Below are 11,724 nucleotides of genomic sequence, written 5' to 3'. Positions count from 1 at the left end.
GGAGAACCTATGTATTAAAGGTTGGGAACTGTCAGCCAGTGGGCCTTTAACACTATATAGTCTTACCCTTTCACGCTATATACTCTCCCCCTTCCTCACTGTATGTCCATGGCAAAGGAAATGAGTTGACAAAGTCTTTTAAACTATAACTCACAGGAACTGAAGAATGATATATAAACTGAATTCCCAGAACATTCAGGGTCCCTCTGTCCCTCTCTCAGTACTCTTTACACTCTCTCTCACTCTCTTTCTCTCTCTCTCTCTCTCTGTCTGACTCTAAGAGGAGACCACACTCTGTGGAGTGTTATTCCTTTTCTAATAAACTTTCCTTTTGACTCTAACTTTGGCATGTGTGTTGAATTCTTTCTACACTCACCGCCAAAAGACCCTCTCTTCTCAAGTTGCATGGCTTGGTTCCCCTCGCCCCCGCCCCCCAACTCAGGGAAATTTGCCCCATCCTGCATCAAGATTAGCGAATAAAAATACAGACCTTCCTGTTAAATTTGAATGTCAGAATAATTTTGTAACATAAGTATAGCCCACTAAATATTTGGGCTATACTTATGCTAAAGTGTATTCGGTGTTGGTCCGATATTCAAATTTAACTGGGCAGTCTGCTTTTGACCAGACAACCCTACCACCAGGGCGGGTGGAGGCAGGACCCCTGTATGCATTCCAGGGAGACCCAAGGGGCCGGAGGTGCAGGTGTGAGGAGAGGTCCCATAAAAGATAAGGCTGGCCCTTTTGGTGCACTTTTCCGGAGAACAGCTCTGGGAAGACAAGCTTCTCGGCTCTTGGAAGTATTAGCTGAGGTCTAATCGGGGAAGGCTTACCCGCTTCTCCTAGTCGGTTGGAGTCTGCGGCTCCTCCTTAGCCTCCCCGGGGCCAGGTAGCGGCTGGCAAAAGGCGACCCGGGGGCCAGCGCGGTAACCCCGCCTTGCGCTCCCCGCAGGGGTGGAGCCTGAGCGAGGATCCTGCGAGCAGCCTTCTCTCCCCGGGTGAGTAGTGGCAGAACATGGAGTCGGGCAAAATGGCGCCTCCCAAGAATGCTCCCAGAGATGCTTTGGTAAGTGCGAAGGATGAGAGGCGGGTCGCAAAGCTCGGCGGGGCCAGGGACCTGGGAAGCAGGCCCAGGCATGGGGCCTGATGGGCTTCTGTGCTGGCTTCAGCCCAGTCTGGGAGGCCGGGAGGGGGAGTTGTGGGTGCCCTGGACCCGAGGCGCTCTCCCGCCATCCCAGCAGCCCCGCAAGAGTGCGCAGGCCAGCTGCCGGGCTTTGTCTCCTGGGCCTCGGGTCCCGGCCACCTGGTCATCTCACCTGGTCTGCGAGCTCTGACTCTCGCGTCCGGGGTTCTGATGCTAGCTTCTCTCTTCGCCGCATCTGAAAATGACAACCAGCTGTAGCCACCCCTACTTCTGCTGAGAAAACCAACCCGGGCCTCTTTGCCCCTGCTCCTACCCCTAGCCAAAAAAGTAAGTTTTCAGCAAAGAAGGTATGGAGGGATTTGATATGATCCTTACATTCACTTGTGAGGAAAAGGACGAGTACAAGTTTGGAGCCCAGAGAAGGGGGACCTTGTATTATAAATACTACCCTCGGTCCAGTCTTGATTTCCAGTACCTAGATTATGCATCTGGCATGTTTATTTGAATCCACAGGTGATGGCACAGATCCTGAAGGATATGGGAATTACTGAGTACGAACCAAGGGTTATAAATCAAATGTTGGAATTTGCTTTCCGTAAGTTGACAAAACACCAAAAATTTGCCTAACTTGTGAATCTGAAAAGATTGTCTTATTCTAAGAACCTTTTCAACTAAATTACTTTAACAGTTACTATCATAGAATTCAACCTAAAGCAGTAAAAAGGAGCTCAAGCTAGGGGACAGTAACATTTATACTGATATCTTTTTAAAATTTGATCGTATAGATAGGACAATTAAATATTAGAACCAAAATTCATAAACTTTCTAGAAATTAATGGAACCTTCCATTAAGAAAAATGGCCATAAATTTAAGCTGTTTTCATATGTTTAAGAAAATAATGTTTTGTTCTTAAAGGATATGTGACTACAATTCTGGATGATGCAAAAATTTATTCGAGCCATGCTAAGAAACCTAATGTTGATGCAGATGATGTGAGACTGGCAATCCAGTGCCGCGCTGACCAGTCTTTTACCTCTCCTCCTCCGAGAGATGTGAGTAAACTTTTACTTAAAGTTCATTTTACTTATAGTTTTTTTCATTGTAGTTCTAATTAGGATTTTCTTTTTTCTTTCTTTTTTTTTTTTTAGTTTTTACTAGATATTGCAAGGCAGAAAAATCAAACCCCTTTACCTCTGATTAAGCCATATGTAGGACCCAGACTGCCACCTGACAGATACTGCTTAACAGCTCCAAACTATAAGCTGAAGTCCTTAATTAAAAAGGTAAGCATTTTTAGTCAATTTAGCTTTTTTAAAATGTAAGATGTGTTAGGGAAATTTGTAAAAAAACAAATGCCTGTAGATAGTGCAGTAAATTAAAGGCTAAGATAATTTTCTAGGATTTTTTTTTTAATTTGCTGCTTTGAAAATATCATGTCTGCAGTTAGTTGCCATGTTAAGATATAAAATATAAGACCCAAAACTTTTAGAGCTAAAAGGAACTTGTATTCAATCTAACCCAACACTTTTTTTCCACATCAAGAAACTGAACCTAAACTTATCTGCGGAGTTAGTAGCAAAGCTAGGACAGATTCCCAGGTCTCAAAATTCATAATCTTTCCACTATACCATAGTTTTTTTGTGAAACCCAATAACATAGTAAATGATATACCATTAGGAATTAGACTTGCTTTCTGAAATACGACCTAAGGCTCTCCTAGCACTGAAAAAGTTCTCCCTATATTGGGTTCCTTTTATTGTCTTAAGTTCCACTATAAGAGTTTATTTCTTGTAGGTTAAGATGTTGACTAGTTAAGATTAAAAATTATAAGGAAGTTAGCTGTTATCCCCAAATAAGACCCTACCTTCACCTAAATACTATAGAATTATATATGTACATATTTATATATGCACACACTCATATCTGTTTATATATATATTTGTGAAAACCTTTGTTTAAATGTTAGATTTAGAACACTAATGGAACAAAAACAGGACATTCTTGCCATAGATTATCCGTTAATAATTCATATCAACAATACTAATTTCATTCCTGGTAAGTTTAGGTGTAAAATCTGAACATTAAAACTAATTTGTTTGTTAAATCCCCTAGGGACCTAACCAAGGAAGATTAGTTCCACGGTTAAGTGTTGGTGCTGTTAGTAGCAGACCTACCACTCCTACTATAGGTAAGTGAGAGAGGGAAATGCCATTTCTGGCTGGTAAAGAAGAAGTGCCTCAGCACTTGATTTTGAACTATAATACAAGTCAAAAGGTGAGTCAGAAATTCCCATATGTGTGTTGCCATCAATACATTTACTCATCCTCTAGTAAAGCTATAGACATATATTGTATCAGATTTCAAACTGAGAAAAACCACAAGGAATATCTGATCCCAAGTAAGTATAGATTACGACATTATCCAGCATTGTTGTTGGTATAAAATATGACACCAAAAACAGGAATTTAAGCTATGCAAATGAAGTTGCCAAACACTCATGGCAGTAGCCAACTTATCAGAAATTAATTTCTGAATAAATTGGCAAGAGAATGTCAAAAGGAAAGTTTAAAATGTACAAAAGCTTAAGGATATCAAAGAAAACAATCATTTTTTATACTAACCTTTTCCAAGGTAGTATTGATTGTTCTATATTGGTCAGTGGAAGCTCCTTCTTCTGTGCCTTCATCTTTGACCCTGTCAGTCTCCATAGTTCTTTGAGCATTTCTTGCTTTCTGCCACAAGATGTTCCAAACTCATCTTATATTTTTACCCCAGTCCTAGAATCAGCCATTTCTCCAGAGCCCTGGCTCCTTTTAGTGGAGAATGGTATTTAGAAACCATTATTTGTATCTGTTTAATGTCATCGTTTGAGTAATAAGGAAAACATAAATAATGAATTTAGATTTCCTGATTTTTTTTGTCCTTCATTCCTGCTGGATTTCTTTCATAGTCAAAGAATTTTCAGAAGAAAAATTCCCTTCTCTTTGAGGGGATTTTTTGGATATTGTTTTTTTGGCTCTTATTGCTTATAACTTGAGTCTAGTATAAGCAGCATTTGATTTTCTCAAGATGTTAATTTACATTCCAGCATTTTAAAACCAGCCTAGTATAGTATTACTTATACATTTCTAATTTCCTGCATATGACCTTTGTGGACAGAAATTTACATAAATAATTTGTATAACTTTGATTATTTACTGTTTGTAGATTCATGTTACTTAAGTGAATACCAGTTCTTTAAAACTGTAGGCTGTGGTCATCAGTTTCTCATGTTGGCAAGTTAACCAATTTTAGTTATCAGTTGTGATTTTTATTCCTAGTTAGACATTTATTGTACATGTTTTAGAAATTCTTAAAATCTAGAGTTGAGGGAGCTGCTAAAAACTATTAAAGGTTCAAGTTTTTAACTTTAAAAATTTTTTCAGTGGGTTTTATGAAATATAAGACCTAAGCGTCTACTCTGTTCAATTTTAAAACCTAAACTCCATACTTAAATGTTAACAATTCCTTATGGTAATGGTCAAGAAAACATCTACCTGTGAATTTTGATGAAATAAAATACCTATATGGCTTCATTAAGTTTCACCAAATTCTTTGGACCACTCCTTAATATATGCCAAAATTTGCCTAGGGATGGAGATATATTAAAGTCTCATCTTCAGGGTTGGGCTTCTTTTCCCCATTTAGGTTTTCTTCCCTTTCATTCCTGAAGATGTTCGTATGTTTCTTTCAGTAACTCTACCCCCTGGGAAAACTGCTTCAGGAAAACTGTTGGTTTCAGGGGAAAGGGATGTATGGAAAGAAAGCCTGCATCCCCAAAGGAAAAACTAGGAACAGACACATTTCCATATATGCATTTTTTGAGAGAGCTGTGGCATCAATATACATACTGTCTTTGAGTCTTGCAAAATTCAATCATTAAGCAAACATTTGTTGAATGCCTGTTAGGAGTAAGGCACAAAAGTCATGTGCTCATAAGGGTGAAAAAGGTTAGCCGGGGCTTGTAACTTAGTGTACAAGACACTAATAATAAGGCTCCTATAATGTATTAAAGTAGGGATCCCCAAACCCCCAGGCCACAGACTGGTACCGGTCTGTGGTCTGTTAGGACCTGGGCCATATAGCAGGAGGTGAGTGGCGGCCTATTGAGTGAAGCTTCATCTGTATTTGCAACCGCTCCCCAGCACTAGCATCACTGCCTCAGGTACACCTCAAATCATCAGGCATTAGATTCTCATAGGAGCAACAGTCCCTGGTGCCAAAAAGGTTGGGGACCACTGTATTAAGGGAATTTCAGAGGCAGGCAATGACTTCCGAACAATGGGATGGTATTTGAGTTGTTCCTTGGAATAATGAGAAGAATTAAGATGACTAGGGGTTGGACTAGGTTATCTCCAAGATCTCTTTATTCTTAAAAAATTTCTAGATATAGAAAAGGAATATGATTTTTTTGTGCCCACCTGGGGACTCCAAGGGGTTTATCTGATAGACTTTCATTAGATGCATGTTGATTTAGTTTCATGGGCATAGTAGACATCTTCTAATTCTCAGCAAGTGACAGATTAAAAGTGCCATCTAAGGTAAATAGAAATCTTAGGTCTCTAGTCTGCTAGTTTATTTAAATACTCAACATCATGACTCCATGTAGCTAAAATTCAGTGTCTGTCACTGTTTAAAGAGCTTTACATGGATTATTCTCACAAGAATTCTATGAAATAGATACTATTGTCTCTATTTGACATATGAGGAAACTGAGGTACAAAAAAATTAAATAATTCGCCAAAGGACACTCAGTAGGTGATAAAGCCTGGATTCAAACACAAGTAGGTAGGCTCCAGAGCCTACATTCTTTACCACTGCACTATCCTGAAGTTTCAGCATCTAAACTATTGAGGTTCACTCTTATTTCAAATAATTTTTTTTCACCTTTCATTAGTTCCCTGTGCTTTTAAGATAGTTTCTGATAAGCTAAGGAGGGCAGAATATGAACCTGTATAAGTCATCTAACTAACATGGTCTGTTAATTATAACTACAGCAACCCCACAAACAGTGTCTGTCCCAAATAAAGTTGCACCTCCAGTGTCAGTGACAAGCCAAAGATTTACGGTGCAGATTCCACCTTCCCAGTCCGCACCTGTCAAACCAGGTAACCTAATGGGCAGGTAGGGAGGGTAGAGGGTTGAAAGTGGTTCTTTTAAAATATTTTTTTTTAATTTTAAAATTTGTGCATAATTTGTAATTATAGAACAGTTTGTGTTCCTATACCAAGAGTTAAATAGTTTTACTATCATAACAGGAAGGTGGCAGTAATGCTGCAAATCTTCAGAGGGGGTCTATGAGCCCACTAAAATTATATGAAATTTTACATATATATAACATTTTGGGGTGTGGGAGAGGATTCAGTGTGATCATCAGATTCTTGAAAAACGCTTAACTAAAGTTAGGATCCACAAATCTAAGACATCTTCAGGGAAAAGCACTTAGGGTTAAGGCTCAGGAAAATAATATAACTTAGTGCACATCAAATGAAAATTGTACCTTTACTCACTTCATGGAAGGATATATATAAAGTTGGAATAACTAGAATTCTGTTATAGTTAATGAATACATATTTAATTTCACATCTGAAACCTAACCACACACAGTAAACTACTTGTATAAAAACCGCTTATATAAAATATTGGCCTATAAGGAAAGCATCATTCCTGACCTTGAACATATATATGCCTTCAGAATGTGCCATGATGAATCCAGTGCACTGTTTCCCATGACTAAGTACTAAGTGGAATTTTAGGTAGTTAAGTTCAAAAACAAAAAACTAACAGAACTCTTTTAACCTTGTACTAGGCAATATAATTACCCGAGTTTCTTCTATGTAGTCACACTTCTGCTACTGAAATTATTAGAATTACATTCAGCTTTGTTAAATACTTTTTACCATATGTTCTGGTTCTGGGTAATTCATAGTTCGGGGGTGTTTTCTCTGTTTACAGTTCCTACAACAACTGCAGTTCAAAATGTTCTGATTAATTCTTCAATGATTGGGCCCAAAAATATTCTTATTACCACCAACATGGTTTCATCACAGAATACGGCCAATGAATCAAACCCATTGAAGAGAAAACACGAAGATGATGATGACAATGATACTATGTAAGGAATATAGTCTAGATGCATTTCAAACATGTAGTTGGTTTTGAGCCCAACTAGAACATTCTAAATCATCTCAAGTTTTAGCTTAGAAAACTTAATTCATTTAAACTGTTAATTTCTTAACTAAAGATGCCAATGTTTTTTTAATTAGGCTTCAAGTGTAAAAAGTTAAGCACTTGTTTCTTAATAGTTTCACTAATGTTGGGTCCTAATATGGCAATTCTATATTTGGAAGCAGTTTTCTGCCATGTCTCACTAACAGCAGCATTTAAGTTTCAGTTTCCACAGCCTGGTCAGTGGACTAATCTGTATTAGCATAATTTCTTATCTACATTTAAATACTTTATTTTGTAAGGTAATAGTCACTTTTATTGTCACCAACTTTTTTATCAGATCTCTCAATTAGGAAACATTTTTGGAGAGGATGGATTTAGAGGGAATCTAAAGCCACTTTGAATGTATTTGTTTCTTGGTGTTCCTTAACCTTTCACCTCCTCAACTTGTTTCTATATCCCATTCGTTTTCTGCACCATCTTGTGTCTCTGTAGGCTTAAGGCTTGAGTTTCTCCCCATTCTCTTAAATTTATAAGACCAAAACTGGAATTTAAAAATATCATTCCTGATAACACAGCTTAGTGTCATTTTCATATTTTTAAAACCTGCTTTACATGCCCAGTGTTCTATGGTTCATTTTAACCTGAAGATTTGCATTTACTTTTTCTCTCCATACCAGAGCAGTTGAGTTTTGCCCCTTACCTTTATGCCCATTGAGCTTTACTCTGCTTTTGACAGATAGTTTTGGGTCAGTTACATTCAGTTTCAGTTGATAACTCCACCATATTTCACACTTCTAAGTTTAATATAGATGAAACTATAGCTTAAAATCTGCCTTGATAAGTGATAACTATATTTACACTGGACCTATGCAAAACCACTGAAGAGCAAGTATTTTCTTTTTACCGCATGCCTATATGCTTTGATCACTACTGCTTGAACCCTCCTCCTACTGGTATAATTCAGATCATTTTTCTGGCTAGTTGCTGAGGATGTCACACTTAAGATGGGATCAAACCTGAAAGTTTTCTAATGGTTTTCCTTCCTTTAGAAGGCTAACAACAAAAACAAATTAGTGTGATGTGACTTGCACTTAGGTGCACTCTGCATAGGTTTCCCAGTAATGTTGTAATGTTACTAAATACCTTTCCCCTTTTCCATTTATATACATCTTATTGGGAAAGATTGCAAAGCTTTCAAAAATATAAACAGGCTTGTGTAGTTCTTAAGTGAGTTTGACATATTCAACATAGGAATACTTTTGCAGAATTTTCTAAAGTGAATTTTCATATCGTAATTTAGAAGTTGTAGCCAAGGATCCTCAAAACTTAAAACACAAATTTCATCGTAGGATGGTGCTTGATACATCCAATAGAAATAGTCCAGCTACAGGGAGGAAATGTCTCATCACAATTTGAGTGTTTTGTGATGTTAGGAAAAGGTGGTATCAAACATATAAAAACAGATCTGATCAACATCACAGGAGAAATGTTCATATATAGAGCATAGATTATCATTACTTGAATGTTCTCAGGGAGGCAGCATGTCAAAAGGTCTAGGTTCTAGTCCTGGCTCCATCATTTACCAACTGCGTGACCTTCACCTCTGAGCCTTGTTCTCCTCACTAGTTATAGGAAAACAACACTGACCCTGCCTACCTCACAGGGATGTTGTGAGGGTTTAATTGGTATAAGTGAAAGCTCTTTCAGAATTGTAAAATGCTATATAACTGTTAATGTATTTGTTCCAAGATTATTAATTAAAAATATTGAACTTATCATTTATCTTTCATTTTTTACTTAAGGGATTCAAGGAAGATGAACAAAGTCTAGTAATTCTGAGGTCCAAAGAGCAATTAAGATCTGTTTAATGGGTGAATTAATTATAAATGAGGGAATTGCTTGCTTTTATTTAGAGTCAGCATGTGATTTCATAGTGAAACAAATATGAAAGAATATGGATTTAAATCTGTTTAAAACATAACATGCTCCATCTTTGGTAGGATTTTGTACATATAATTGAGGTTACACTCTGAGTGTCCATTAACTTATTAGGTCAGCTAGTGAGTGGTTTGCTTTCAGATGAGGACTGCTTTATCTTGCAGACCTCCTTAACTATATCCACCTAATCTACCTTCAAGAATGACTTAAGGCAGCCCTTGTCCTCCAGTTTCTAGGTGGAATTTTTTAAAGATGTACTAATTGTAATTGAGGTGAGGACATTGTTGTCCCAAGTTCTTCCTTTAACATGTAGGAAACAAGTGTCTTCAATCTGAGTATGAGTATAGGAATACAGCTAGCATGTGAGAGAATGAAAGATATAATGCACACTGGTCTAGGGAGTCCAAGAGTGAAGGGAAGTACTCAGGAGGTAGGGAAGAAAACACTAATCAGAACAGCAGGTACGAAACAGTGTGTAATATGCCACCATATATATTTTAATATATTTAATGTATATACACACCTGGATAAGCTTTTTATATGCATTAAATAGCTCCAGATTTAAGGAAACCAGTCGTAAAGTGGTTGCTTCTAAGAAGGGAAACTGGCAACTAGGGGACTGAGGTAGGAAGGAGTCTTCTCATTGTGTACCCCTTTTTGACTTCTCTATCATGTGCTAGAGGGGAAGTTTTGGATATAAAAAGGAAAAGGAAAGCAGAAAAGAAAACACTGAGCTAAAGAGACTGATTTAGTTTATGACAGGAAGATTATAATTTTTTCTGTATACAGGCATACATATATTGTCTGGGAGTTAAAAGTGAATTTGCTACACTTAAGCCTAAACCTTTGAAATGTTTTATCAATCCATAATTCTTTATTAAACCAGGAAGCACATCCTTATACTATTCTAGTTTATATGCTCATAAATTGTTATATACTATCTTCAACTAGATTGTAAATTCCTTCATGGCATCAATGCTATCTTATATTCCCTCCATTATGTCCTAAGCATATAGCAGGTACTCAAATATTTGGCTATTTGCACTTCCCCATTCATTCTCTGGATTAATGACCCAAATAAATGAGGAAAGATCCTGGAAGTAGTCTAGTAGAAAGTACTTAAAAGGTACAATCAGGAATTGATAGATGAATGAATTGGCAGTCGTAGAGTAGAAGTGGTAGGTTTATGGGAGTTAACAGTTTTTTTCAATTTTTCTATACATTTGAAATAAAATATTGGGGGAAAGGTAATCACAAGGGAGAAAAAGTCATCAGTCTGCTAAAGTTCTGGCCCAGCTGTGACATTAATTTGCTAGATCTATGGGTAGCATTTCCGAGCCTATCTACAAAAAGAAGACTGGACTAGAATTTCTGCTTCTCAAACCATTTCTAAGGGTATAGCATACCATTAGAGGTGTGCAGAAACATGGTACATTTAAAATTAACTGCAACTATGGGGACATTATTAATTAAAATAAAATGAATTTTTAAGAAAAAAATTGAGCCTTAAAATTTTTTGTTTTGTTTGAAGCAGCCTCCAAAATTTTCTTTTGCTGTTCTCTCCAGAGTTAAGCTAAAAAAAAGTCTTAGTCTAGAAGAATTTCAGGAGTGAGGCCCAAGGAAAAAGCACCAGCCTTTGGAATCAGACAAACCTGGACTTGAATACCTACTGTTACTAGCTCTGTGATCCTGTCCAAGCGTTCAACTATTTCTTCATCCATATAGGTGAAATACATAACTAATATGTAAAATGCCCAGCAGAGAAATTCTAGTTAAACATGGGCTTCAGAAATTCCATGTTTATGTCTGCTTACTCATGAAACCCCATTAAAATGACAGGAAAGGGAAAAGAAGAGAAAATTACAAGGACAATAAAAGTATCAGTATGTCATTAGAATCACTTCTTGGTCTTTTGGCTAAGTGGAGTGCAGAATGTCTAGATTTTCAGCAATGACAATGAAGCAAAGCCTTCAAGTCTGAGAAATTGATATACAAATGGAAATTCTATAAATAGTTAAACAGGCTAGTATAAGGGTTGAATAAAGATATTTTCAAACACAAAGTCTTAAAATTTTTGCCTCCCAGGAAAACTAGTGAAGTCTGTATTTCATAAAAAGGAGAGTAAACCAAGAGGGTTACCCCAGAGGGGTTTCCTCTTAGGAAACTGCAGGGCAGTAGCTGTACAGCAAACCTAGAGGGCAGCCAAGACAAACTGGAATGGGAACACAGGACTCCAGCAGGGACATCTCTCATAAAAAGACTATCTCATATGTTTACATATATTAGGAATGAATCAGTGAGAGGTACATAGAAAAAAATAAATTTTTAAACTATCAGTAACTCCAAAGAAAATTAAAAGGTACATAAGTAAATGTAATCATAGCACACAACATAGCTCAGCTGTGAATAGTATTTACAATCACAAGGTAAT

The 11,724-nt window shown here is 37.2% G+C and overlaps 1 protein-coding gene across 4 annotated transcripts; it reads left to right on the top strand.

The window, feature by feature from the left end:
- Positions 1-588: 588 nt before the first annotated feature.
- On the top strand, positions 589-9,133 carry TAF9B (TATA-box binding protein associated factor 9b). 4 transcript variants are annotated; one of them, XM_039849423.1, is made up of 8 exons: positions 589-1,066; positions 1,397-1,471; positions 1,658-1,739; positions 2,061-2,197; positions 2,294-2,428; positions 3,258-3,333; positions 6,182-6,292; positions 7,140-9,133. In XM_039849423.1, the coding sequence occupies exons 3-8, from the start codon at positions 1,661-1,663 to the stop codon at positions 7,301-7,303; spliced, it is 702 nt and encodes a 233-aa protein (XP_039705357.1). In that variant the 5' UTR covers positions 589-1,066; positions 1,397-1,471; positions 1,658-1,660; the 3' UTR covers positions 7,304-9,133. The 4 variants fall into 4 exon arrangements, with proteins under 4 accessions (XP_039705357.1, XP_039705345.1, XP_039705336.1 ...); XM_039849411.1 differs by having other exon boundaries at positions 1,362-1,471; XM_039849402.1 differs by lacking the exon at positions 1,397-1,471.
- The last annotated feature ends 2,591 nt before the right edge of the window (positions 9,134-11,724 follow it).

This window comes from Pteropus medius, unplaced genomic scaffold, assembly GCF_902729225.1.
Source record: "Pteropus medius unplaced genomic scaffold, Ma_sr-lr_union100, whole genome shotgun sequence".
Lineage (NCBI taxonomy): Eukaryota > Metazoa > Chordata > Mammalia > Chiroptera > Pteropodidae > Pteropus > Pteropus medius.
Note: the sequence above shows the minus strand (reverse complement) of the source record. Positions and strands in the feature narration are given on the sequence as shown.

Bases quoted from the DNA above. Each gene is read 5' to 3' on its own strand.
- TAF9B (XM_039849402.1), top strand. From the start codon at position 1,016: ATGGAGTCGGGCAAAATGGCGCCTCCCAAGAATGCTCCCAGAGATGCT. The intron at 2,429-3,257 runs GTAAGCATTTTT...TAAATCCCCTAG, and splicing joins TGAAGTCCTTAATTAAAAAG to GGACCTAACCAAGGAAGATT. The intron at 3,334-6,181 runs GTAAGTGAGAGA...TTATAACTACAG, and splicing joins ACCTACCACTCCTACTATAG to CAACCCCACAAACAGTGTCT.